This window comes from Mugil cephalus, chromosome 20 (genome assembly GCF_022458985.1).
Source record: "Mugil cephalus isolate CIBA_MC_2020 chromosome 20, CIBA_Mcephalus_1.1, whole genome shotgun sequence".
NCBI lineage: Eukaryota > Metazoa > Chordata > Actinopteri > Mugiliformes > Mugilidae > Mugil > Mugil cephalus.
Window position 1 is genome coordinate 10,765,387 of NC_061789.1, and position 25,043 is coordinate 10,790,429.

Here is a 25,043-nt window from a genome sequence, read left to right on the forward strand (position 1 = left end):
GATTGCTCAAGCTGTGGCTGTTTATATGATTACAGATCACTCCTCAGCCGCGTTTCAGGCTCATTCGGCGAAAACATCAGGACCGAGCCGCAGCTCGACCGATCGTAGCGTTACAGCCAGTGTGAAGTGAAGGCGGCCGCAACGGGTCGGAGGGTTGGGTGTTAATCTCACCCGAAGTTTATTTATCGAATGTCAGTGTGAAACAATACAGGTAAACGTCTTGCACAGGTCTGGGGAGTTCACCTGGGACCAGGTAGGAGCTGTTCGGTCCATGTTAACGCTTATACAGCAGGTTAGAGTCACCGCCTGGAGTAGTGGCCTATATTTACAACCACAGGTATGAGTGACCCGAAAAACAAAAATCTTTCAGTATTGCTCCAGGATTTCATCCCATTTCCTCATGTTGTTGCTTAAATCGGTTTCTCTTAGAAAGCTTCTCTCTGAGTCATATGTGGTGGGAGTCGAGATGATCACGAGGCCGGCTTAGCGAGGGGAGGCCTCCTCGTGTGGAGACTTCGAGGACAGATGGGTAGTGAAAATCAGTATGGTGATACCAAATGTTCAGCCGAGAGTGATGTAGTCTAAATTATAACAAGACGGCTGAGTCAATGAACAGAAACCGCCGCCATCTGGTTTTGCGGGAATAACCTGAGAGATGTTGGAGCCAAACGTGTCAATCAGTGCTGCTTTCTGGGTGTTTCTCATACTTCACCTCTGTATTTCCACGGGCCGTAACCAGTCCATGTCCAAGGGTGTTGGATCAGTCAATCATTGACCAAGTACGGTCCCAGTTCAAAGTACACGTCAGACCAAGTACAGTCGAAATACCCAGATGTGCTCTTGGTACCCAGATATCCCAGAATGCATTTCACAGGTGTCATCGAGTGCGCTGCTGTTCCAGTTCCACAATGACTGTCTCGCGTAGCTTCCGTCCTCCAGAGTTCGTACTTCAAAATAAGACTTTTTAATATCTGAGCTACCAAGTATGGAAGTCTAATACGTGCATACGTGGTGTTGATACTCAGAAACTGCTGCCAATTCAAGAAGTTCTCAAAGTCTCCTGAATGTCACACTGGTGAAGTCTGTTCCAAGTATCGCGTCAATGGAGACGAGTAAAATTTCTAATTTCAAGTCATTTAAGATGAATCCAGAGTCGAAGCTAAGTTTGAAGTCAGTCAAGCACGTGCAAGGATCAAGTTAAGTTGGTTAAGTCTGACGATGGTGAAGTCAAAACCAGTTGAAGGTGATGCTTACAAGGAAAGCCAAGTTGGTCCATGAGTGATTCTTACGCCAGTCAAGGTGTTTAAAAAGCTAAGACAAAGCTTAGTTTAACGTCAGTGAAGTATTGAGTCAAACCTTAAATCCATTAAGTTCAGGCCAGTTGTCTGTCAGTCGAGTCTTGTCTTGTCTATAGTTCCTTGTAATAAGTCCTTGACTAAGTCCAGACACTGTGAAGCGGAGATTACAGGAGTAATAACAAACAATACGGATGAAATATTCTAGATTTATTAACAAAAACCCCTAAATTGCATCACAGTAGGGAATAAATACCATCACTTCACTATACATGAACCATTTCAGAAAATTTTCAAGAAACCATGATGCAAACAAAGAAGAGTGAAGGTTCAGTTCTGAGGAGAGGTGATGTGGTGCATCACACATTCATAACAAAGTACTAGCATCTGGAATGACTCCCGTTCTCACACATGTGGCTGACGCACACGGCGTTCATGGGAGAACTTTGACAAGGTGCAGTGTTTTGACTCTGAGCACTGATCTAGTCTCGACTGTAACAGCGGCTGAGTAACAGGACTAAGCGTGCAAACAAAATACTGACGACTTCGTTCACCTTCTATGGTCAGAATTCATGTCAGCGTCATCGTTTTTCTAGGTAAGTATTTAACAAGTGCTGGATGAGAATTTAAGGGACATTTACAATTTAACATCTGGAGACTTCGACTTCCAGCAATAACTTTCATTTAAGCACATAATGAATATGGACCGAAAGCGTCAAAAACTGAACCTAATAAATAAATTAATATGCTATGAAGAGGACCAGAGGTAGAAATATTTAAATTTGCTTCCATATATATGTAACTCTATATTAATTAACCTACTTATTTATTTTCCAATTTTTATAAACTGGACAATGATCTAAAAAGAAAAAGAAAATAGATGAAAGTAATTAGTGTAGCTCCAGTTGCACTGTCCAAAAGAAAGAGGTAATTGTGCAACTTTGATCATAAGAATAAACATCCCAGAAGTGTAGAAAATAAATTAGGGACACGCAAACAATAAATACATTTATCTTGCTAGGTTTCAAAGCTGAGGGACAATGTTAGTGTGTTTTCCTGTATAGTGTGTGTGTGTCTTAGTAGCCTTTGATTATTACTTTTGAAGTTGTGTTGCTGAAACTGGGGAGTCACGTCCGATGCACCACATCATTAAATGTCACAGTAGCTACTTCAGTGAACAAATGAAGTAAAAAGAAGAACTAGCTGTGGGTAAATTAATGTAACAACCACACACACACACACACACACACGCATCCCGTCGCTTCGTCACAGAAGCGCACGACAACTCATACAACGGCAATAATCAACATTGCCTCGGCCTGTTCGCACATGGTTTTAATGTCGATCTGACTCCAGACGTAACGAACCACCTTCCTCTGTGTTCGTCAGTGGGCTTTGGTGGATAAGTGAATCGGGGCGGGTGTTGTCGTCGACGGTTCTGATCCATGGGACACCGACTGAAAGAAGTAGAGCTGGAGAGAGGGGGGAAATAAATAAAAAAAATACAAGTTCAGTATTTGGTCAAAGCTAAAAGCGTGTGCGGGCAGTTCACATCCGTGAAGTTCACCGACCTTACAGCCGACTGCCAGCAGCGTGTGCAAAACCACGATGGTCGCCACCGTAGCAACCGCCATCACCTTGGTGTCGTCACGGACAACCGGCCAGAAAGTGATGACCAGGACTGAGCCGGAGATCACCATGGCAACCACGATCAGAGTCCAGCGCAGCCACTCGTACGGTATGATCCACAAAACCTGGAGGTGACGAGGCCATGTGTTTGAGATCACGGATAGCAGCACGTTGCACTTCATCCTCCAGGGGGCGCAACAAACATATTAAAGTTTATGTTTCGTTAATTGGCTAATCCGTTCGGCACAATCTCGGACAGGAGTGTCAAACTTATTTTGGTTCAGGGGCCACACTCCACCCAATTTCATCTCAAGGGGGCCGGACCAGTAACACAATAGCTTATTAATTTGTAAATAATTAAATAACTCCAAATGTTTCCCTTTACTTTAGTGTAAAGATGGACCCTCTGGTGTGCTGGTTTTGGCCCCCGGGCTCAGTTGATAATAATTATCAGTAAAATGGTTTGGTTTGGAATCTTTCATCACTGTAATGTGTGCTCTGCGGAACTGATTCACGGACTTCTGCTCTTAACAAATACACAATTTTTCATTTTTTTGCCCACAAAATCCTATTTCTTTACATTTCATCTGAAACCAGTAGGTTGAAATAGTAATAAGTGATACATGAAAGTAATAATCCACATCAAAAGTAGATTTATACAAATGAACAGAGCTAACAGGCGGTTTAGCCGTAGCCACAGCAACACAGACCTAACGGCATAGCCTGACGTGCACTAAGTCCCTTTAGTTAGTTGATTATGATAAAATACAGGACAAATATTTAGGCAAATAAACCTGTTTTTTCTTAGCTAATTAGACTATTAAACAATTTAACAGTATAAAATTTAAATAATTCCCCTTTTACTACGCACAATTGTTTTAGAAAAAAATGTCATTAGTGCAAAATAAGAAAAAGGAACAATGTAACAAAAAATATAAAAATTGCGAGACGTACAGAAGAGAGACTGTAACAAAAGTATCGATCTCATCGCCCTAGTATCGATCCGATACCGCCGTTGGTATTGATAATATTGATATTCAGATCGACATTTGTATGACTCGTCTTTTCGAAATTTCAGCTAAAGTTTCTGTCGCCACTGTTGAATGTGAAGCAGGGAGCGGAAACAAAAGTTATCCCGACTGGAAAAAAAAGACAAAGCAAAGACTAATGTCTGGGTGACGTTTTTACAGAACGAGTGCACAAGTTTAAATGTACCACACTGACTGGTGTAGGCTACGTGTCACAGTACAGCCTCACGAGACCTTGAGTGAGACTTTCAATCAAATTGAAAACTCAGAAACATCGATATACTCACTGAGGTGGGGATGTAGATGAAGAGGGAGTAGCCGTAAACACACACAGTCTCCAGGAATGAATAGCCGGTCATCTGCCTCTCAGCCCCTTGCCTCCAGGTTAGGAAACCCCACAAACCAACCGGCACCACCCACGCATACAAGAAAATCACCACTGCAGCTATCGTCACTGCCAGAGACAAGAACGGGACAAAGCAAGAATGAGCATGTCACATTAACACAAACTACTTCAGGTTACCCTGTGCAGGAGTTACCTCTGTGGAACTGTGGATTGTAGTGGTAGGAAGGGTTTTTCATTTCATGGATAAGAGTGGACAGGTTTCCGCTGATCGCTACCGAGAAGACCAGCGTCACACAAATCCAGAAAGGACCTAGAGGAAAACATTCACATGGTAGTAAATTAGGACTCTTATTGACTGCTTTCATTTAATTTTCCCCAAGATAAATCTAATTACAGCCTAAACCGAGTGTTGGAAGTTTCTCTTCTTTGCATTTCCTGGCAGCATAGCCGCAAACGTAAATTAATGAGATACTTTAAGTCTGATTACTTAATTCACTTTGAGAGCAGAGGATTTCAGATGATTTCTAGAAAAACTGGACGCCCTTTAACTTTGTAACAAACGCTGCTGGAGCTTTGTGGTTAGTGCCAGAGTCTTTGGTAAATGTGTGTTGATAAAAAAATAACCTTAAAGCCACTTTAAACAACCACCTGCACCCAAAATACATCAAAATGCAAACACAACATGACACACAAGCTTAGGAGGTACAGTGTCTCATCCCAAAGTTACCTATGAATTTAAGACAATTGTATAGTTGAACATGTGTGTACTGGTTTACCATATAAGTCTGGGTTACTCCTAAGGTAGTGTTTGATAAAGTTTCTTCCAGGCAATGGCATCACTGACCCCTTAACTCTGTCCAGGACCTGCAACACAACAGAGAGTCAAACAACAAATTGACAAAGTGTGGCTGTATAAAGAGCGTATCTGTCGACACAACGTGGCTCATGCATGTAAGATCATACCTGCATAGTGTCGACGTCGAAAAAAGACTGATAGTACTCAAAAGTCCAGAAGCCGCCGCTCGGTTTCTGTCCTCCTAAGAGCTGTGAGAAGAGATATCTCTGAGTTATCTCTCTACCAAAAATATAAAATGTACATGTCTGGTGGTCCAGACAATTCATTTTACCTCTGAACTCTCCTCCTGAGGCCCCTCGTCGTCTGACATGTCCAGTTTCACGTCCTCTCCTCCTCCTCCTCCTTCTGTGGTGGGGTTTGAGGCGGACATACTGAGTGTGGAAGCCCCCGGGTTTGCAGACAGCAGATCTGCAGCTTCCTCAAACTCTAAAGAAGCACAGAGGGAAAGGCACCAAGTCAGTACTGTAGAAGTGTATGTACTATAGATCCAGGCTCATTTTTTTTTAAAGGCTGAGATGTTGGTTTCTGTAGAAGATTTGTAACGATATAATACAAGTTTGGCAGAATAAAATAATTCAATTTAAATGCAGTGGTCAGAGCTGAGGAGCAGCAGTTGCCACTTCCTCACTGCATGTGACGCTTCATAACAATAAATCGAATCTAATCTGCTTTTGTCCTTACTAGACAAACAAAAACCACTTGACCAGAGTTACAGGGAGACACAACTCCATGTTAATGTCTGACACAACAAATAGATCATCTCTACCATGAATCCATCTACCAAAGATACATTTAAATACCCAGATTGTCTGATTATATTTATTTATTTTCAGTTTTTTACCTTGGAATTTCAGGTCATTGGGACTGGCCATTGCTTCAGTGGACATACAGCAACCTCAAGCAAGACCTTAGAGAAAATGAACACATGTAAAGGATATGGGAATGAAAAAGTCTGTCACTTAATATGTGATATGTATATGAAATAATCATTTTTAACTGTTTGTCAAAAAGACAAGCTACAATCTATAGCTACAGTAGCGTAGGGTAAACCAACCTGTCTTCAAGAGGATGTCCACTTTGCTAGCAGAGAGAGCTAATGGTAGCTAGGTAAAACGTACTTATTTGAAGGAAGCTAGCGTGAATGTGTAGCGATATCGCCTCTATCGATTAAAGTTATTAAACTGATAGAAAACAATGACAATAACCTGCTAACAGTTGTCTTTCATAGCTAACGCAACCGATGCTGAGGCTGCTGTCACCATTGACTGTCACATATGGCTTCCGGTACACGTCACCACGTAAACAAAGCCTCCACGTGACCAGTTTCTTAAAAGAAAAAAAAGGGAAATACAATTATTACCGTACTTCTGGGTGCAATGTCGCAGAATTCAGTGTAGATTTACACAACATGTATATATTTTATAAATTTAGATTTTTATTTCTGAAATTGTGTTCAAGTGATAAAAAGCGGAACGTTGGCGAGGATTCGAGATTTCTGGTCGGAAGCATAAAACCGAGTCACCCGAGAGACGCCATTTTGGCTCCATGTGAGCTCCCCGGCTTGACAGTTAGGATGTCAATAGCTGCCTGAAGGTTACCGTCGTGGTGAATAACGTGATTCCAAATGGCTTCGTTGCGTGTGTCCAGGAGGATGCTCTGCGCTGCGGCAGAGGCTGCAGCACCAGCTCCGGCTTCGGCTCCGGTCGCCACCAGCCGCTGGGAAAGACTGAAAAACAGTAAAGCGGGTGAGAATCGAGTTAGCATGCTAGCTAGTAAGTGTGAAGGGAGCAGCTCTAAAAAAGCTCAGGTTTGACATGGAATTTTTCATAGTTTATTATGTTGCCCAGTTAATTAGTAATAGTCTTTGAACAGGGTAACTTTTGAGACCGTGTCCTAATTATTTTAATGATTCAAGTAGCATGTGCGACGAAATAAAATGCCTATATTAGCCTGCATCACCAGATGTTGGTGAGAACATCCATCAGCTGATTATTTTCTAATCTGAAAGTGCAACCTACTACACACACAGTCTCAGAAGTTGATACATCCTTTCATTTTCATTTCGTTTTAATTATGCAAAAATGTCATTGCGCATTTATCATTTTAATAGTAAACGTGCCAATGTTAGCTACCTGGCTGATTTTCAACTGGAGTCCTTTTGGTAAGATGTTTTAAAAATCATTGCTACAATTACAAAACAAGAGGAGTCATTCATGACTATAAACTAGGTATTAGCCTTTAGGCTAGCTCAAAGCTAAAATAATTACCAAGTTAAAACAAATAAAGCAACCAAAACAATAGATGACAACATAAACAGAGCAATAGGCAACAACATGCAGATTCAGTTTCCCTGCTTCACTGCAAACTTAACACAGGGAGTTCTTGCCTCAGTTTACATCGGATCCCAATATAACAGTGCAGCTTCACGACTGTTATAATATTCAGTTTATGTTGAAACAGTGTCAGAAGGTGGTGATTTACTACCATGATCTGGTGCTGTTAAACAGGATTGAATTAAACACATATGTGTTCATAGTTGGAACCCTTTGAGGAGGTCATACAATGCTAACACAGATGTGTTGTCACCATTGAAATAAACAACATACATACGCTCTGATACATTTTTGCTTTTGACTTATAATTCCGACTGAGCTGCAAATCCAAAAACGAAAAGAAAGGTGAGTAAGAAGATGTAGTGCCTCCACATGCCTACATATAAATCGACTATTCACAGCAGAATTAGGAAGTCTCAGGGCGAACAGTTGCACATACCCTTACACCCCTACATCTCAAGTTTCTCCTTGTGCCTGCAGCTGTGTGGTGTCGCAGCCTCGTCTCTGACTACAAAGAGGCGTGCAAGGAGATTTTCGTCGGCGCCTGGGAGAAGCCGCTGAAAGCCTCGGCGTATGCGACCCTGCTGGCCGGGGCCGGGGCCTGCTTCTACACCAAACCCGACCGCTCGTCCTTTGAGGCCGACCTGCTGGACCGCTCCAACCAGCTCTGCCTGCTGTCGCCGTGGATCCGCAGCGGCACCTCCGACGGCCACGTTCAGACTCTAGTCAAGCTCCGCAACGAGGGCCGGCTCCACCACGCCAGCATGGGCCTTCTCTCCGTGATGTACCGCACCGACTACGACCCCGACGCCACGCTGTACGAAGCCCAGTGCTCCAATCTGTCAGTGCCCTGGAGAGAGCTCCCTCAGAGGGTTTTAGATGTAGGGTTCGCGGGCCGCTGGTGGGTCTTGGACTCAAAGATGAAGAACTACGACGTGAACGAGGAGGAGTTCAAGCATCTGCCTGCACACATGCAAACGACGACGCCGCCCAGCGTTCAGGAGGTGGAAAGGAACGAGAGGTTGCACAAGGAGTCGTGGTTGGCGCTGAAGATGGAGGACGAGGAGACGCAAACAAATGTGGTGGACAGAAAACAAAGCGTCAGTGACCTGAGTCAAATAAAACCTGTGGAGGAGCAACAGACTCAAGCTTAACAAGCTGAACTCAGTAGTATATATTCTTATAACCAGTTTCAGCTGGGAACTGTGTCCTGCTAAAACAAAAGAGGATCCCTGAATTTTCTTTGTATTTACTTCATGTTACTTCACAGAAAGTATTGGAAATCATTCGTACCATGAACCATGTGTCAATAAATGTCATTGTCTCTTCTTTTAACGTACAGACTTTCTCGTTGCATATATATAAATATCTATATTACACATACACACATCAGGCATAACATTATGACCCTTGTGCATCCAAGAGAGACTCATCAGAAAATGGACACGGGCCTTTTCAGGGTGAAATGATGACATCCATCCTCATATAAAGGGATATTAGGTCATAAACATTCAATTAAGTATTTTAATTGGTTTGGTTATAGTAATGTGTGGCTCAATATGCTACAGACCATAACTGCCATAAAACAGCCCCTAAATGTTTTATTTCTCTGATTCACTGCTTTATTCTCAATAACGCTGCTCCCTCTGTTCATGCTCTTATAGCTGACCATTGTTGAGTTCTCAGTTAAATTTATGAGCATTTAATTTATCCACATTGAATACAGTTTTTTTTTTCTAAACGATACAAAATTGCCTTGCTGTCAGAGGGATACGTAGTTAATCACTGGTTCAGTGTTGCAGTAGATCGTCTGGGAAGGGGTGACTCTGACCTCTAACACTGATAACCCGACCACAAGGAGAAGGAGAGTGCACCGTAATGAGGTCGAAGGTGACTCATGGGTGTCACTAATGTGACTCACTGGCAGAGGCTATCGGATGTCATGCGGAGGAAGTCACGGGTCAGGGGCCAGTGTGTGGTTTTCAAAAGCCGGGCCTAATTGTTTTATCGCTGAATTTCTGTCCCGAGGACAAATGGCAGGTTTATGTGTCGCCACCAGAGGGCGCCCTAGTGCAAATGCATGAGCGCAGCCCCGCCGGGGTTTATTGTACCAGTGTGGAACGGCAATATAGGCACCGTGTGAAGCAGCTCTCTTATAATGTATCCAGTTTGATTTATTTTTTTATAAATTTAAAGGTGAAGACAAACATATTCCAGCTTCAGTGCAGTTACAACAACTCTTAACGGTGTCCAGTCAAATGTAGCACAGCTAGAATTTAGCAAAAATCAATATACATCCACTAATGCATTTGAATGATGTTGATATTGGAAGTTGGTTATCTTTATTTTATTGTTATTAGTTTACACATACATAAATAATTCAGAGAAGCACCGTAGAAAACAAACAATGTGGGGAAGTGAAAAAAAACCCTCAAAAGAGTTTATTCTAGGCACCTTCAGTATGAGAATGACACTATTTAAGGAGAAAGAAAAAGAGAAAAAAAAGAGTTTTTTCTTCTCCAGATGCATAAACGAAAAAGAAAAGCGCATTGCTTTGAAAATTCTGTGTGCAACCACCTCGTAAGAATAGAATCACTGTGGATTATATTTCATGTGTAGTCTGTAGATTTTCTGCATGGCCATCTAAAGAAACAGTCCGCACCGACCCCCATGAACGTGGGGAGGGTGACGAGATTTACGTCGTGAGGGTTCACACCAGCGTCGAAACAATGAATTGGCACTGACCATATTGACATGCTGAGGTTGAGCATTCCCTCGTGAACTTGGGAGGACGTTTTTAATTAGCTGGTTAGCGTGATAAAATCTGCTAATTAGCACTAAACGCAAAGTACAGGTGAGGGCGAACACCATTCATTTTCTGAGTAAATGCTTGTGGATGAAAGATAAAATGTGCAAATGTGGACTGCTCTGCGACGTGCGAGGCTAACATTTTTATTAACATCTAACCCTGCTTCTGCTTTCAAGCGCTTGATCAGTCAAAGATCAGTTGAATTGTTCCCTGTCGCTGCACTAAACAAAAAAAGGGGGAACTTCCTTCAACAGTTACACAAACTACGGAAAGGTTCATGCAGTCCAAAGGCAGGAACCTGCCTTTTTCTTTAGTAAAAGACACTCGGACCACAGATGTAAACCTCCCGACGGCACTAGAAGAATGATCTGTGTGTCATGAAAGTTTGTTACAATTCAAGTTATGATGCATAATTTTTATGGCAGTCGGTTGGACTGACCAACCAAGGAATAGACAGAGGTCACACTAAAGCTCTTGGTGCTTATGTTCGTTAGTTATATGCTTCATTGTAAACGTCATCTCAAGTTCATACGCTAGTTTAGCTTTTATTCGAAAGAGCGCATCACAGTAGAAAAAGATGATCTTGCTTTGTGTCCGTAAAAGCCGCCCTCTCCACCCCATCCCCCTGTGTTGCATCCTTTCAGGCTTCCTCTGTCTGCATCTCCCTCCATCTTTGCCTTATGGCCTCTATCGACCCCTGCACTCCCATCCATCCTGCCCCCTCCTCCACTCAGACAGCGGGTCTGTCGGTCCAAGGGGTCAGCGAGGGCGGTCACTGTCAGGTGGTGTTTGCAAAACACGCTTGCTTCTTTTTTCTTGCTTCTTTCCGTGCAAAAGACAAGGCTGTTGACGGCGTTGCAAAAAAAGAGTCTTCACGAATGCCCCATTCTTACTTTCATAACTGATCTTTGGAGGTATTCCCTTTCACCTAATTGTTTGAAAACTCTTAATTATGTCCACTTTCCTCTGAGGAAATCTGGGGATTTGGGAAGTTCACTTAGGAGCTGCAGCTAAAGCGCTCCGTGCTTTTCTCTCAGTGCTACAACGTCAAGTTCTCAAGCGTGAGTTCGAGTGACTTCAGGAACGAGGCTGTCGCTGAGAGCTTCCTCTACCTTGTCTACACTCGAGCCCAGACAAACGAGAGCAGGAGGTGATGGAGAAGGCAGAGGAGGGGGTGGGGGGGGAGAAAAACAACAGAAAATGAAGGGGGTGGGGATGGATGTCTGGCCACCATGTTGACCTCATTGACCACTGCTGGACCAGGCTCTTCTACACAATGGCGCACACACGTACTGAGCGACCTAATCAATATGTAACTAAGGGTGGAGGGAGGATGATGGAGAGAGTGGGTGATACACGGCGGAAGATGGAGGAGGAAGGCGAAGGAAGAGTGTAAATGGAAATACATGTAGAGTGCAGCCGAATCAAATACAAGTGGGATAAAACTGTAAGGACCAGGAACAGCAGCCAAGATGACGGCGAAAGACGGCAAAAACTTGAACTTTGCAAGGAAACAAAAAATCTCCAGAGCCGCCGAAGTCCTGACATCAGTTTGAACGAGATAAAATACGCTGACATTTTCCAGTATTATTAAAAAGTAAAATCTTGCATGTGAAAACACCAATGTAGCATTTAACGAGGCCCATTTCACATCATATGTCGACATGACACAAACACCTGTGATTTTAAGATAAAATTCAGTCTTTCATGTGTGGAACATTTTATAATCTCCTGTGTGAGTTCATATTTCTCACATATTTCAAGTGGTTTTCAAATGATTCATGTTTCCACGAGATACAGGCGCAAATGATTTTGAGATATGCACTTGTCAAAAGGTCATACAGCTCTGTGTCAGATACATTTGTGTCACCGTTTCACAAGTAAGTGACTTTGTGGGAAGGCCAGCGTTCATGTATTGTGTCCTGTTGTTGTTGTTCTCAGAAATGGTCAAGGTTAATATGTTATTCTGTAAACATATTTTCTCATTATTTCATAATTTCTAGGTGGAAAATTATGATATTCACAGCCGCCTCATCCTTTTATTATGCCTTTGTGTTTCCTACGTTAGCTACGTTACTCGGCCGTTAGCATGCTAATCTCTTAGCCACAGTGGCTTCCAGACACCAACAGTTGATTGGCAGTGGTGTTTTCACAACTCAAGGTGGGTTTATACTCCTGCAGTGTGTTCACAAGGAGCCTATACTGGAGCTGGCTCGCAGGTGTAAGAGTTTATATTTGTGCGCTGGTTTGTTATCATCAATACAATTATGACCCTAAAATGTTAATCAGGATCTAGCCTAAAATGTTAATCAGGATCTCGTCTAAAATGTTAATATGGAGCTAGCCTAAAATGTTAATATGGAGCTAGCCTAAAATGTTAATAGGGAGCTAGCCTAAAATGTTACTAATGAACTTTCTTAAAATGCTAACCAGAAGCTAGCCTAAAATGTTACTAATGAACTTTCTTAAAATGCTAACCAGAAGCTAGCCTAAAATGTTAATAATGAACTTTCTTAAAATGTTAATATGGAGCTGGCCTTAAATGTTAATATGGATCTAGCCTACAATGTTAATAATGAACTGTCTTGAAATGTTAATCAGGAGCTAGCCTAAAATTATATAAAGCTAGCGTAATTGTTAATATGGAGCTAGCTTAAAATGTTAATATGGAGCTAGCCTAAAACGTTAACCAGGAACTTGTCTAATATGCTAACCAGAAGCTAGCGTGAAATGTTAATCCTTGCATTGGCCAAACTGACACTATTTTCACAGGGATACGGGTGGCGCCATCTTTGCAAATTTAGTCTGCAAAGTGCGGTCCAAGAGTGGAAAGGAGTGCAGAGTGGAGACAGAGTCTAGACTAACACGCGTTTTCGTTTGATTAATACTACACTCTGCTCTACCTGCACCAGTTACCTCTTTCTGCAGTATCAAATAACTAACTAACGCATCAACATTATCCAAACAAACAACTTTTTAATGCATATTTTACTGTTTTAGTTTTAGTTTGGCTTTGGCTTCACTTTTGAGGAACTGTTCTCATGCTGTATTTGTGCGGACCCTAAATCTACCTTCACATCTGATGCTGCCACTTGAACGCCAAACTATTTTGTGTACAAACTCCTACGTTGTGATCATGTGCTCCCAGCTTCAATTTGAAGACATGTTCACTTTTATTGACGTTAACAAAGGCACATGTACATTTTTAATACTGCGCATATGAAAATACTCTAAAATGTAAAACATTACATGTGAAGCGCATTTCAGTACAAACTGTGTAGTTTATCAAATGTGAACTGTAAAATATTCACATATTCCACCTGAAATAAATAGTTTTTATGCAAGAGGGCGCGCGGAATCGGTTTGATGTGAAGATTTAACTCAACATTCGAAAAGCCTGGAGCTGAACCTGTTGGTGCGTTTTTCACCTGCGGGTCCTGGACGTTTCACACGAGTTCACATGTGCAGACGTAAATTCACATGTGCTCTTGAGGTTGAGGTTTTAGAAAATGGCGCTGCAGTTCATGAACTTCGGGCAGTTATTCGAGGACGCCGTGACATGAAAACGAGCGGATGCGTCTGTGCATCTCTGTGAAAGTGTGCTCGACCGGCCCGGGGAAGAGCGCACGCTGGGAAGATGATAATAAATACAAACGGACAGGATCTGCAGCTGCATCAAAAGGGTTAACTGTCTGGGTCCCGGAGAGTGAATAGTGTGTGTGTGTGTGTGTGTGTGTGTTTGGGGGTGGAGGGTGGAGGGTGTCGGTAAGTGCAGCTCTATAATGTCAGTCAGTCTTGGAGTGTGAACATGTTTGAAGGCAGCAGCCAGGGAGGGAGGGGAGGGAGGGAGGGGAGGAGATAGCTAAGGAGGGCAAAGCGAGAGAGGAGTGGAGGAGGGGTGTCTGGCAGACAGAGAGTGGGAAGGAGGGAGAGAGAAAGCGAGGGGGAGGGAGGAGAGACAACAAGCCGAGTGTGCACAATATTCATTCAAACTGACAGAGGCTGTGTGTGTGTCCTGGTTTGCGCTCCCTCTCTCCCTCCCTCTCGCCAGACAGTCTGCAGTTTAAAGCAGCAGGAAGAAGACACCGGAGAGACACCGGAGAAGGAGCACGGGGGGGGGGGAAGAGTGTGTTAAGCGACCGTCAAAGGAGGAAGAGAAACAGGAAAAGGGAGGAGGGAGGAAGTGAGAGGAAGAGTAGGGATTCGGTGAAGAGCGGCGGCGGCGGCGGCGAGTGGGAGAAGAGAGTAGAGGATGAAAGAAAAAGAGAGTGGTTGCTCATCGGGAGGGGTGAAGGAGGTGTAGCGATAGAGGAATGCAGAGAAAGAGGGACGGAGACGCTACAGCTCCTGCAGAAGATGATGATGATGATGAGGGAGGTAAGTCAGTTTGCACTATCAATTTTTTTTTTCTTCTTTCTTTTCCACGCTGGTTGTTGTGCACGCGGCCGCGGGCTCCGATCCCAAAGCAGCCCTGACATCCACTTTCCATTGTCGCTCTGTGGGAGAGGCTGCTCGCCAGGCAGACATGAATTCAATGTGACAGTGTGTCAGCGGATGTTTGCTGACAATGATGGGCACGCAACGATGCAATGCCAAGGAGGAACGCCCAGAGAGGCTGGGGGGTGGGGGGGGGGTGAAGAAGAGGAAAAAAAAAGAAAAAAGAAAAAGTGCAGAGTTGAGCATGGAAGTGGATGTAGTAAAGGACGGCGAGGGCTGCATGCTAGCACAGCGGAGAGCGCGTTCGCACAAGGAGGATTTTCATTCATGATTTCTCATGTGATCGGCCGTGTGTGCAGGATGTGAGAGTGTATTTCAAGTCTGCATGTGGTTTTTTTTTTTGTGTGTGTGTGTGTGCATGCATGTGAGTGCTCATGTAGACATGCATGTTGAATGTGATGTGTGTGTGTGTGTGTGTGTGTTTGCCTGCCCCAGTGGAAGTGAATGACAATTAGATTAAAGTATTGATCCAGTCTGGGCCAGGTATGGAGATGCTGACTCGGACACATACCCAGCAGCCGACGAGGGGGAAGGGGCGTCAACGTTGCCGTTACCTCTGACATCACACACATTAATATCTTTATGATATATATGCATTAATAGTTTAATTGATACGCAAAAGCATACTCCTAATTCAGAACTAACACTTTTAAAGAAAACATTTACCGTCACACACACATGCACACCTCACACAGTCACCAGCGCACATTAATAATTTTATTGATAAGCTAAACATTCCTCGAATTCAGAACAGCCATTGTTAAGTTTAAACAAACACAAAGTCTATAGTGTTATCTATACTGGCCTTAAGCAAAAAATCTCCCATTCAGAACCCCCTTTAAAAAGATCTACATTTTGAAAAATGACAGGAATCCAGTCTGTAAACACACACACACACACGCATGTGAACTCAACGGAGGTCACTTTAAAGCGCGAGTTCTCCTTCTCTGACTCAAACACACACAAATATCTACACTATTGTTGGCCACGAGTGAAGCAAACACGTATGTGTGTGTATATATATATATATACACACATACGCGCATATACCAGTGAACTCAACTGAGGTCACTTCGAAAATGCACTCTCACTCGCCCACACCGGCAAACAGCGGTTTCCCCAGTAATGGTGGAGCCTCCCTTGAACTCATTCACCGGGGGGTCATGGGTTCAAGTCCCAGGTGGGGGAGGGGGAGCGAGTGGGATAGTGATCGAAGTAAGGGAAGGAGGTAGGAGGAGGAGGAGGATCGCCGCCCCCCTCCTCGCTCCCTTACTCCCTCGCTCGCCCTCGTGTCTCCCTTCCCCCCCTTTTGCCTTTTTTTTTTTTTTACCTCGCCACAATCTGTCTTCTCATTCAGACACACTCACACGCAACCGTGCACACAGATATGCAGGAAGTGGAAGGAGATGCGACACTGACGTAAACTCCCCCGTATGACGCCTATTATTCATGCTTGTGTGGCGTGTCTTACTCCTCAGTGTGTGTGTGTGCGCGCAGGTCAGCAGTGTTAAATGTTTATTTTGGCTGCTGTTACCTGAGCCGTGTGTGTGTGTCAAGACAATCTTTGTCTGCATGGCTTCTATTAGCATGTCTGTCTTGATGCGTCTGCGTGCACGTGTGCGTGTCCGGGTTCACGCGCGATCACGCTCCATAAATTGAAGCGGAGCCGCACAGGTGTGGAGGCATTGTACGCGCTGTTGTCGCCGCCGCTTACGTGCAACTCAAACAGACGGAGGAGTCATAAAAGTGTCCCAGGTTGATCCGAGCTCGCGGCTATTTTTAGCTTTTGACCAAGTTCCCTTGAGCAAGACACCTAACCACCTGCCTGGACCGAGTTCACGGGTTCAGAACTTCACCTGTTCCCATTAAAGCCACGGTTCAGCCATGTTTCACGACAGATCTAGAAGTTTACAGTAAAAAAAATTATAAATACTGCTTCTTCTAAAGGAACTGAATGAAAGAAGCTGAATGCAGCCACTCCTTTCACCAAATTAAATCCATCAGCCATTGTAAGAGTTTTGTATTTTAGTTTTTAGAGAAACTGCCTTCAACGCAGCGTCAGGCAAGCACACACGCATAATCGCCGCTGCACATGAGCTTGAAAACACACACACACACACACACACAGCCTCTCTTTCATAGGAAACAAGAGCGGCTGACCTTTGACCTTTACCATTCAGCCTGTCTGGAAAATACCAAGCCTGGAATCGATCAACACTCCTCTCGCCCAGACAGCCAGACCCCCCCACCACCAACCCCCTCTCGTTGTCCCCAACCACCTTCCTTATTCTCTCCACTCACCCTTGACTGCCCACCCTCCCCTCCCCTCTCCTCCCCTCCCCACAGACACGCACTCTCCCTCCCTTCCTCCCGCCTCGCCGCTCCTCCATCATCGCTCGGTCGACCCTGCGGCGCAGAGTTACGCCGCGAGCTTGTGGTGGGTCACTCTTTTAAGCTTTTCTGATAACATGAAAATGCAAACCGCACCTTGAATGCAGCGTTAGCGCAGATTTAACTGATTTGATTTCCCACTCTATATAACGATCTGATCGTGATTTCGATCTTTGAGTCATATGCAGCGATTCTGACCTGACGCTCCGGTCCAGTGCGTCGACGATCGAAACATTCTGGCCTCCGTCCAAAAACCTCGTCACAGATTAGACTGCCGCGAAGTGCTAATGGCAATGGATGCTACAAAGTGGGGCGCGCAAATCCGGCGTCGTCGCTCAATTGTCTGGGTGAAACTTTTTGGGCGGGCGATGGCGTTTTGGTGACGCGGGGCCTTCAGGGGTAGCGTCAATTAGCTTTCGATCCAACGTCACCTCATATTCTGCGCCACTACGAGACGTAGTTTGCGCTCATCTAAATGAAAAGTAAAAAACACCGGTGACTCTTCAGTGGAGATTAGCAACATGTTATGGTTCTATTGTTAAAAATATGTAAAGCTAAAAATAAAACATTCTTCATGGTTGGCTTAAACTTAGACATGACTAAAGGTCGTCATGATTTTGAGCTGTTTTCTGTCTTATTTTGGAATTCACTTGTGTCCTGTTCTGTTTTACTTCCTGCCTTTGTCTGTTCCCCAACTCCTTTTTTGTGGTCCCCTCTCTTCTGTTCTGTTCCCAGATTGTCACATAAAAGCCTTCCAGATATTACATTTCCATTTTTTTTTTTTTTTTTTTTTGCCTTGTTTTATTTTTGTAATGTTGCCTCTGTGTTTTCTGTGTTTGTCGTGTTGGACTTTTCTGTTGTTTTACCAGCTTGTGAGTAAAGCTCCCTTTTTGTTTTTGCAACCTGCCTCGTGTGTTCCCATGTTCACTCTCCCTTTCAAACACAACAATCATCTAGTATTTTTTTTCTTTTTCAGCATTATTATCTCACTTATTTGTTCCAACACTTCAAATTGCCGGATAAATCCAATATTTGACTGTTTAAAAACACAGTAAATAATCTGTACCACCTGCTCCCTCTTATTTCTTCTATTCCATGCCTATGTGCGTATATATGTGATTGGTTTCTACCTGTTCTGACCAGATATTATTTCTGTCTTACTGTGTTTCAGGTGCAACTGTATGAAGAGTCCTGTGCTTCCATGATGCCATGAAACAGTCCAGTCTATGGCAGCCAGGTAAGTCATTCAGACTCTTAACCAGCGATGTGGTGGCGAATAAAAATGAAAAAATAAAAATAAATAAACCTACGATATGACTTACAGTTGTTGTGAGGCAAATGGACACTACTGAATTCAAAATAAGATGCTGAGAAAACCCAGACTCCTCAGCTCCAGTAATTAGGGTGAGGTTTCCCAGCACTACTTGTCCACTCTCAGATGACTCTGCATTTCCTATTCGGATTAGCAGTGGAAAAAAAGGCATTGAGTGGTAGCAAATACAAAACAGAAACCGGTTGCAGATCCCGAAATATTGCACTAAAATGCACTTTATGTATAATATAATACTGTAAATGAGAATATGTTGTTTCTTATTCAACATGCACAGTGAAACCGTTCCGTGCATTTGTCCATATAACCGTATAAAAGCTGGTTGAGGGATAAAGAGAAAAAGGACTGTGCAGCAGTTCATTTACTTTTTTTATCTTCGCTTTTCTATATACAGTTCTGTCTTAGTGAAGTCTACTAACCATGTAGTCAAAACCCAAGGCAAATCAAGTCAAAGGAGAAAAAAGCTGAAGAGAGAGAAAGAAAAAAAAAAGGGGAGAAAATTAAAGGTGACAACTGAGAAAACAACACTGCACTAGGCTATGCCCCATTTAAGTTGGGCCCCTGGGCAAGGACGGCCACAGTGGCCTGCCTGCCACCATTTTCTTAAAAAAAAAAAAAAAAAAAAAATCTATGGAGAAGCGCCAGCTCTTGTTCAAAGAGGCAGTAGCCCCTTCTACTCCTCCACAAATAAACTATAGTTAATTATTTAAAACTGTGCTTGTCTATATTTTCCCTCATTTTGACCATTTTGACCAGGACGCCCTCAGAAGGTCCACGTCCATTCTCTGATGGGTCACAGCTGTTTTGGAGGCGTAAAGGAGACCTACACAATAGTTGGAAGGTGGTCATAATGTTATGCCTGGTCGGCGTATGTGTGTAAAAAACAAAGGAAATGATTCGTCCGACTTCTCTGGTCAGATCTCATGGCCTGGGCAACGATCCATACATGTTTAAAAACATGAACATTTAAGGACACATTTAATTGGAGCCAAACTTACAATATGTCCCAGAGTGCAGGATGAGTCATCTGTCTTTTTATAGCGTTTTCCAACTCTGCAGAGACTTCCTTTTAATGCTGGAGCCACATACTGGCCTGTAGGTCACATACCATGTAAGACATTTCTTCCAAATTTAAATCAAGTTTTTTTTTTTTAATTGAAACGATTCAATTCACAATCTCTGTTGCATGTCAGTGTCATGTTTAACGGCATTGCTCATGACCGGCCGTAGAAATGAAAGAGTCCTCTACTCCTTCCTTCAACCAGGTTGAAGTGATTTCTCTGTCCACTACATCGCTGGTTAAAGTTTGTGCGTGCACCTGCACAGCTCTTGTCTCTCCTCGTCTAGCATCCTCCCGGGTCGGCCCTGTCACGGCTGTCCACTCCTTGTAGCGGTGGAGGACAGGTTGTTCGTTAGCTCGCTGTCACATGGAGTTTTTCAAGTCCCGGGGAACATTCAACGCTGTCGGTGAGTTTGTGACTCAGAGAAAAACCATCGAGTGTTGAGTGTACCCTGGCACCTGAGCTCACGTCAGTGTGTAAAAAAAAACACACCGTAATGAGTGGTGTGCTGTACAGTTAGCATGTGTAATGGGTATTTTTATATTTGACGTGGTATCTTCTAATAATATAAACATGTTTCCACTTTTTTAAAAAAGAAAAAAGGTATATATAGTAATGTCAGCTAGTAAAAACACAAGCTAACTTTTAGGAAGACTTTGGCTTTCACCCGGAAAGTTCAAGTGAGTTTTGTACAATTTTATTGACAACTCACCTTTTATTTAATAAAAGAAAACTCTATAAATAAAGTTTGATCAGATATTTATCTATTTATTTATTTAGAGGGCATTTTGTTTGTTGTAGCTAGCTAGCTACTCCAGAGCTAGCTTACAGACATTTTGGTCCAGATTCACACCTTGTGACGTGTTTTCTGACATGTTCAAACTGTATTAATAATATTGTATAATGTACTTGTGTAATTGTGTTCATAGTATTACTATATGTCTGAGGAAAATGTTGATTTTGATTCATTTCCATTATCCATTTACCATTATTAGCTTGTCGTTAGCTCCGGTTGTGGTCCCCCGTCCTCCCTGTGCAGGGTTCCGGTTCACATTCATCGCTGTCGGTGGGTTGGTGATGCTGTCAACTCGCCGCTCGATGAATGACAACCGTGTCCGTGCAAAGCCACGTCCCCCTGAAGCGACGCCTTGATCATCCCGTTTGTGTCAGTGTGTGTTTCTGTATTGTGGGAAATAAAATCTCTCTCAACCAGATGGAGACATAAATAAAGACTTTGGCTCAACTGATTTGAAACTGTCGTTATTAATACGGTTCAAACTGTTCCGGAGAAGGAGAGACAAATAGAAAACCGCAGATCACTGTGTTGAAAAATGACAGCGAGGTGTGAAAATCAATCTGTGGAGAAGCAGTGTTAAAAAAAAAAAATGTGACAAATGGGGTGAGAGGGATAAAAAAAAAAACAAGGGTAAATACTGACAGAAAATAAGTGATACAAGGAGACAGCGGAGGAGGAAGAGGAAAAAAGAAAACACAGTCAGAGAACACGGAGATTGGAGATGACATGGAAGGAACATGGCTCCAAGTTGTGTGTGTGTGTGTGAGTCTCTGCGGTTGTGTTGCCTTCGGGCTTTCCGACAAGGTCGCTGAGCTAAAGGTGCAGCCTTACACAAAGCCAGGCTTTAACAACCCAAGAAAAAAACTGCCCTTCACTGGGAATGAACTGCTACTGAAATGTAAATAGCGCTGACTGGACCTCATGTTTGTCAAGTCACAGATAATTTGTGAAATATTTGTAGCTGCTCTGCACTGTGTTAGATAGACCCAGTTCACCAAATGATACCAGGTCTACTGGAGATTAAATTTAAAAGAACATCAGAAGGTGCTTCTGACACAGAGATTTATATATTTACATGCAGCAACGAGCTAAAGTACCTGACAAAGCTAACCCTTTCTTACTGATATGACCAATAAGGAAAACAATCACACTTTGCATGAACACTTTAATCAGACTAGTTTTAATTGATACATCTTTAAAGAAGAGTTGCTGTGCAGTTAGTTGTAAGAACCAATTAATCCAGTGTCCAGACTAAATCGGAAGCTAGGTCAGCTGTCAGAGCACAGTGCTATTGTTAGCTAGCAAGCTGTTCGTAGAGGGGGACTGAAAAGCAAAATAGTTCACTGTAATTTATTACCTTGAGACCCACTAAGGTAAAAAAAATAAGCACCTTGGTAGGACACCTCGGATCATTGAGTGGATTTATGGCACCGGTTTGACTGAAGGGACGGGACCGAAGATGGATCAAATTAAGCTTCTTGTATGTACATGTCCCATAGCAGGTCAGGTAGACTCATATTTACTTGGCATAGTGTCTTTGGGCTACTTACAAACTATTCTGTTGGGATTTTTTTGTTTGTTTTTTACTGCAGTTTGACAGTAAAGTATAAGTTTTCCCCAAAATTAGGACTGACACTTGTATTGAGCCCAAGTTCTCAGACGTGTTGGTTTGGATCTACTGTTTATCTGACCTGACATCTACTCTGAATGCTGTTTTGTAATCGTGCATTTTAGAAAGCTAACACAGAACGGACCCCTAAAACCTACATATATTGTGAGATTAGATGAACCTACAATTAGGTTAGTATGTTGGATACTTCCTCGTCCAGACCATAACTATTTGGACAGGTATACTTTATAGTCAGACACAAAATAATGGAGATACAATGTTGAAAGTTAATTATAATTGTTTAAAACATAGTGCTCAAAGCAAATGTAATTGTCCCACCCAAATTAAAATTTCTTTAAATGCACATTAACATGAATCCAACATATTTTAGAAAAGAAATAGCTTAATACTATAATATATATTTATATATAAATAATACTAGGCTGGGTTTAATATAGAACACATATAGTAGGTCGAGGGTCCCTACTTAATCTCTCCATCAGTTTGTGGATCCTTACCCTGATGAACATTGAAGACCCCTGTCCTAAATAACTGGACAAATACACATTAAGTTAAACAAATCCCTCACACATTACAACTCACATGCTTCGTGTCTTCTCTAATGATGCTCTTCCTTCACTTCCTTCTTTTAGTTTTTAGTCTGGTCTCCAGCAGGTGGACAGCAGCTCAGTCAATTGACATCATGCGATTGTCTCAACCAGACACACCCCACGAGTGCGTGAAGCATATTTTTTTATACACAGTATGATTCCTTCCGTCTCATTTTTGGATGTTTGTTTTGATTGCGTTTTTGAGGTTTACCAGGGGTTTGCATCATGTGTTAAATCCTTTGAGGTTCTGCTCTTGTTGTTGACAAGGCAAGATGTCCGCCCACACCCTGGAGAGCAGCGTAGCAATAAAGGGATTTTATTTACCGTTTTACTCTCACCCACAACAATTCCGCTGTTTGCTTTTAAATTTTTGAGTCTTGCTCTCCAGGAAATGGAAATCAGTCCCTTCATTATTATGTTCTTCTTGTGCATGATCACCTCAACACACAGCTGCACCAGACACATTCAGTGTCCAGTTACTTTGAAACCTTCCACCTACCTGAACTCCAATTAAAGCTTTGTGCGTAAACTTACTGCCAATTATTTCATTTCCGCTGTCATTTGCTAAAAGGCTACAGAGGGGAAAGTGAAAAGGGCATTCTCATGGTGCATCTGCCAGACACAAAGAGCGCTGCTGCACAGTAGTGGCTGTGGGGTCAGGTTTAGGCTTGAGTCATTTCCTGTGCCGAGCAGAAGACGTTTTCTTTGTCACCTTTGGCCCCATTGCCTGATCCTCAGTAGCTTGTTGGTTATCTGCCAGACATCTCTAATCAATGACCGCGTTTGGACTGGAAAGTGGCAGACAGACAGAGGAAGGGACAAACTGTGAGGGTGGTGAAAGGAAAGGAAGCGGCAAAGACAAAAAAGGAAGATATTGTGGAAGGATGACTTAAGACTCAATGGGATTTTTACTCCAATTCTTACTGGGAATATGCTTTTCCACACGTAATAACAGACAAACTGTTCCTTTTGTACAAAGAAATTAATTACAAACACATTAAGCTTTAGGTTTTCTCGCAGCTTATTCTGCTTCATTTAAACCCGTTGTCCTCATTAGTGGACGCTTTAGTCTGCCATCTAGTGGTTGCAAATAAGGGTCATACTCAGTGTAAAAACATGATAGCAGATTCATTCTATAGATGATCATAGGACAAAAGTGGGCGATGTAGCAAACATCATTGAAACGTATTTATTTATTTGTTCTTATTAATGTTTCAAGTTTGATGTTTCATCAGCAGCAACAAGCTACAACATCGCTAATTGGCAAGTACTCGTTTGAGAACGTTTGGGCTTCATTGCTCTGTCTTTGCTCAGCCATGTTCAGGTGTTAAAAATGTTTTATGTTTTGTTACACATCGGGTGACTTCATTTAAATATAAATGATGAAATAATCCCACATATGAGAACATGTTTTTTTTTCTTCACAAAGTACTACTTCCTGTACAAAGATGATGCTAAGCTTTTATACATTGTAGGTCCTACCAATACCGTGGGGAAATTAAAAATGCAGGCCAAATAAAAGCTCGGGTCTCAGGAGGTTAAATTCAGTTTCTTAAATTAGCCTTAAATGGCAAAGCTACACATTTGTTCCGAGGGACCAAAAAATGCCCCATTGAAAACCATCATAAATACACTTGTTTGTCCCACGTTTATCTTAACCAAAATCAATGCGTTACTTTAGGTTAAGACTTTATTGTGGCCTACTAACCTTCTATTAAACATTTTATATCTGTCTATCAGATTGTGCTTCTATTTCCCCTGAAATATATGAGGTTGTGTCACTATTGATGTCAGATAATGGTGTGTGTGTGTTTTTAGGAAGAGGCCATTTTTTTGGCTTCAGGACCTTTTTTGCTAAATCTGACACAGTGGGAAAAATTAATGATGCATCAAAATCTATGTTGCTGTGAATCATCGACCCATCACAGGCCCTTAAAACAACAATAAGCAAATATTTACTGAAATGCGTTTAATGGAAATTATTTGAATTTTAATTATTATTTTTTCGCTAAAGGATCTGTGGAGTTTGGTGAAGATATTGGCCTTCAAAGGGTTAAAACACATAAATTATATTGTTTTATATGTATAGTTCCAGCTGAAGTAGTAGCTGAAGTTGAAACAATAATTAATATATGGTAATTTTACAGCCATTTTCTGGGAAAAGGCCATTTTTTGTGACCAGGGACAAATCTCTGAGTTTTTTAAGGAACTCCCAAGGGTTGGATTTATTGATTAGATATTGATTTCCATCATCTCAGTCTTGGAAAGACAAGAAACAAGATACCAATGTTCCTTTAAGGCAATAGGGATTTCAGGGTCTCTGCCCCTGAGTAGTAATAGTCGGAATTGTTGAGTAAAAGTGATTTATATTCACATATGCATATTTTATTGTTTTTTTCTTTACATGTATATTCGAGAGCAGCCTGTGACCACTTCTTTTGTTTTAGTTTTA

At 42.4% G+C, this 25,043-nt stretch overlaps 2 protein-coding genes and 1 long non-coding RNA gene across 5 annotated transcripts; 2 read left to right on the forward strand and 1 right to left on the reverse strand.

Annotated features, from left to right (window-relative positions):
- Positions 1 to 1,490: 1,490 nt before the first annotated feature.
- yipf2 (Yip1 domain family, member 2) lies at positions 1,491 to 6,881 on the reverse strand. Of its 3 annotated transcripts, none has more exons than XM_047570830.1 (10): positions 6,753 to 6,881; positions 6,360 to 6,480; positions 5,996 to 6,061; positions 5,426 to 5,580; positions 5,262 to 5,342; positions 5,075 to 5,162; positions 4,492 to 4,608; positions 4,240 to 4,406; positions 2,867 to 3,049; positions 1,491 to 2,767 (listed from the first exon to the last, which is right to left on the reverse strand). In XM_047570830.1, exons 3-10 carry the CDS (start codon positions 6,039 to 6,041, stop codon positions 2,681 to 2,683), a joined length of 924 nt encoding a protein of 307 aa, XP_047426786.1. In that variant the 5' UTR covers positions 6,042 to 6,061; positions 6,360 to 6,480; positions 6,753 to 6,881; the 3' UTR covers positions 1,491 to 2,680. The 3 variants fall into 3 exon arrangements, with proteins under 3 accessions (XP_047426786.1, XP_047426785.1, XP_047426787.1); XM_047570829.1 differs by having other exon boundaries at positions 6,209 to 6,480; XM_047570831.1 differs by lacking the exon at positions 6,360 to 6,480 and having other exon boundaries at positions 6,753 to 6,865.
- Positions 6,752 to 8,826, forward strand: timm29 (translocase of inner mitochondrial membrane 29). The gene is made up of 2 exons (XM_047570832.1): positions 6,752 to 6,899; positions 7,968 to 8,826. Exons 1-2 carry the CDS (start codon positions 6,779 to 6,781, stop codon positions 8,639 to 8,641), a joined length of 795 nt encoding a protein of 264 aa, XP_047426788.1. The 5' UTR covers positions 6,752 to 6,778; the 3' UTR covers positions 8,642 to 8,826.
- Positions 8,827 to 14,256: 5,430 nt separating this feature from the next.
- LOC124998096 lies at positions 14,257 to 18,467 on the forward strand. Its single transcript, XR_007111021.1, has 2 exons — positions 14,257 to 14,673; positions 18,356 to 18,467. It is a non-coding gene; the product is annotated as an uncharacterized LOC124998096 (long non-coding RNA).
- Positions 18,468 to 25,043: the final 6,576 nt, after the last annotated feature.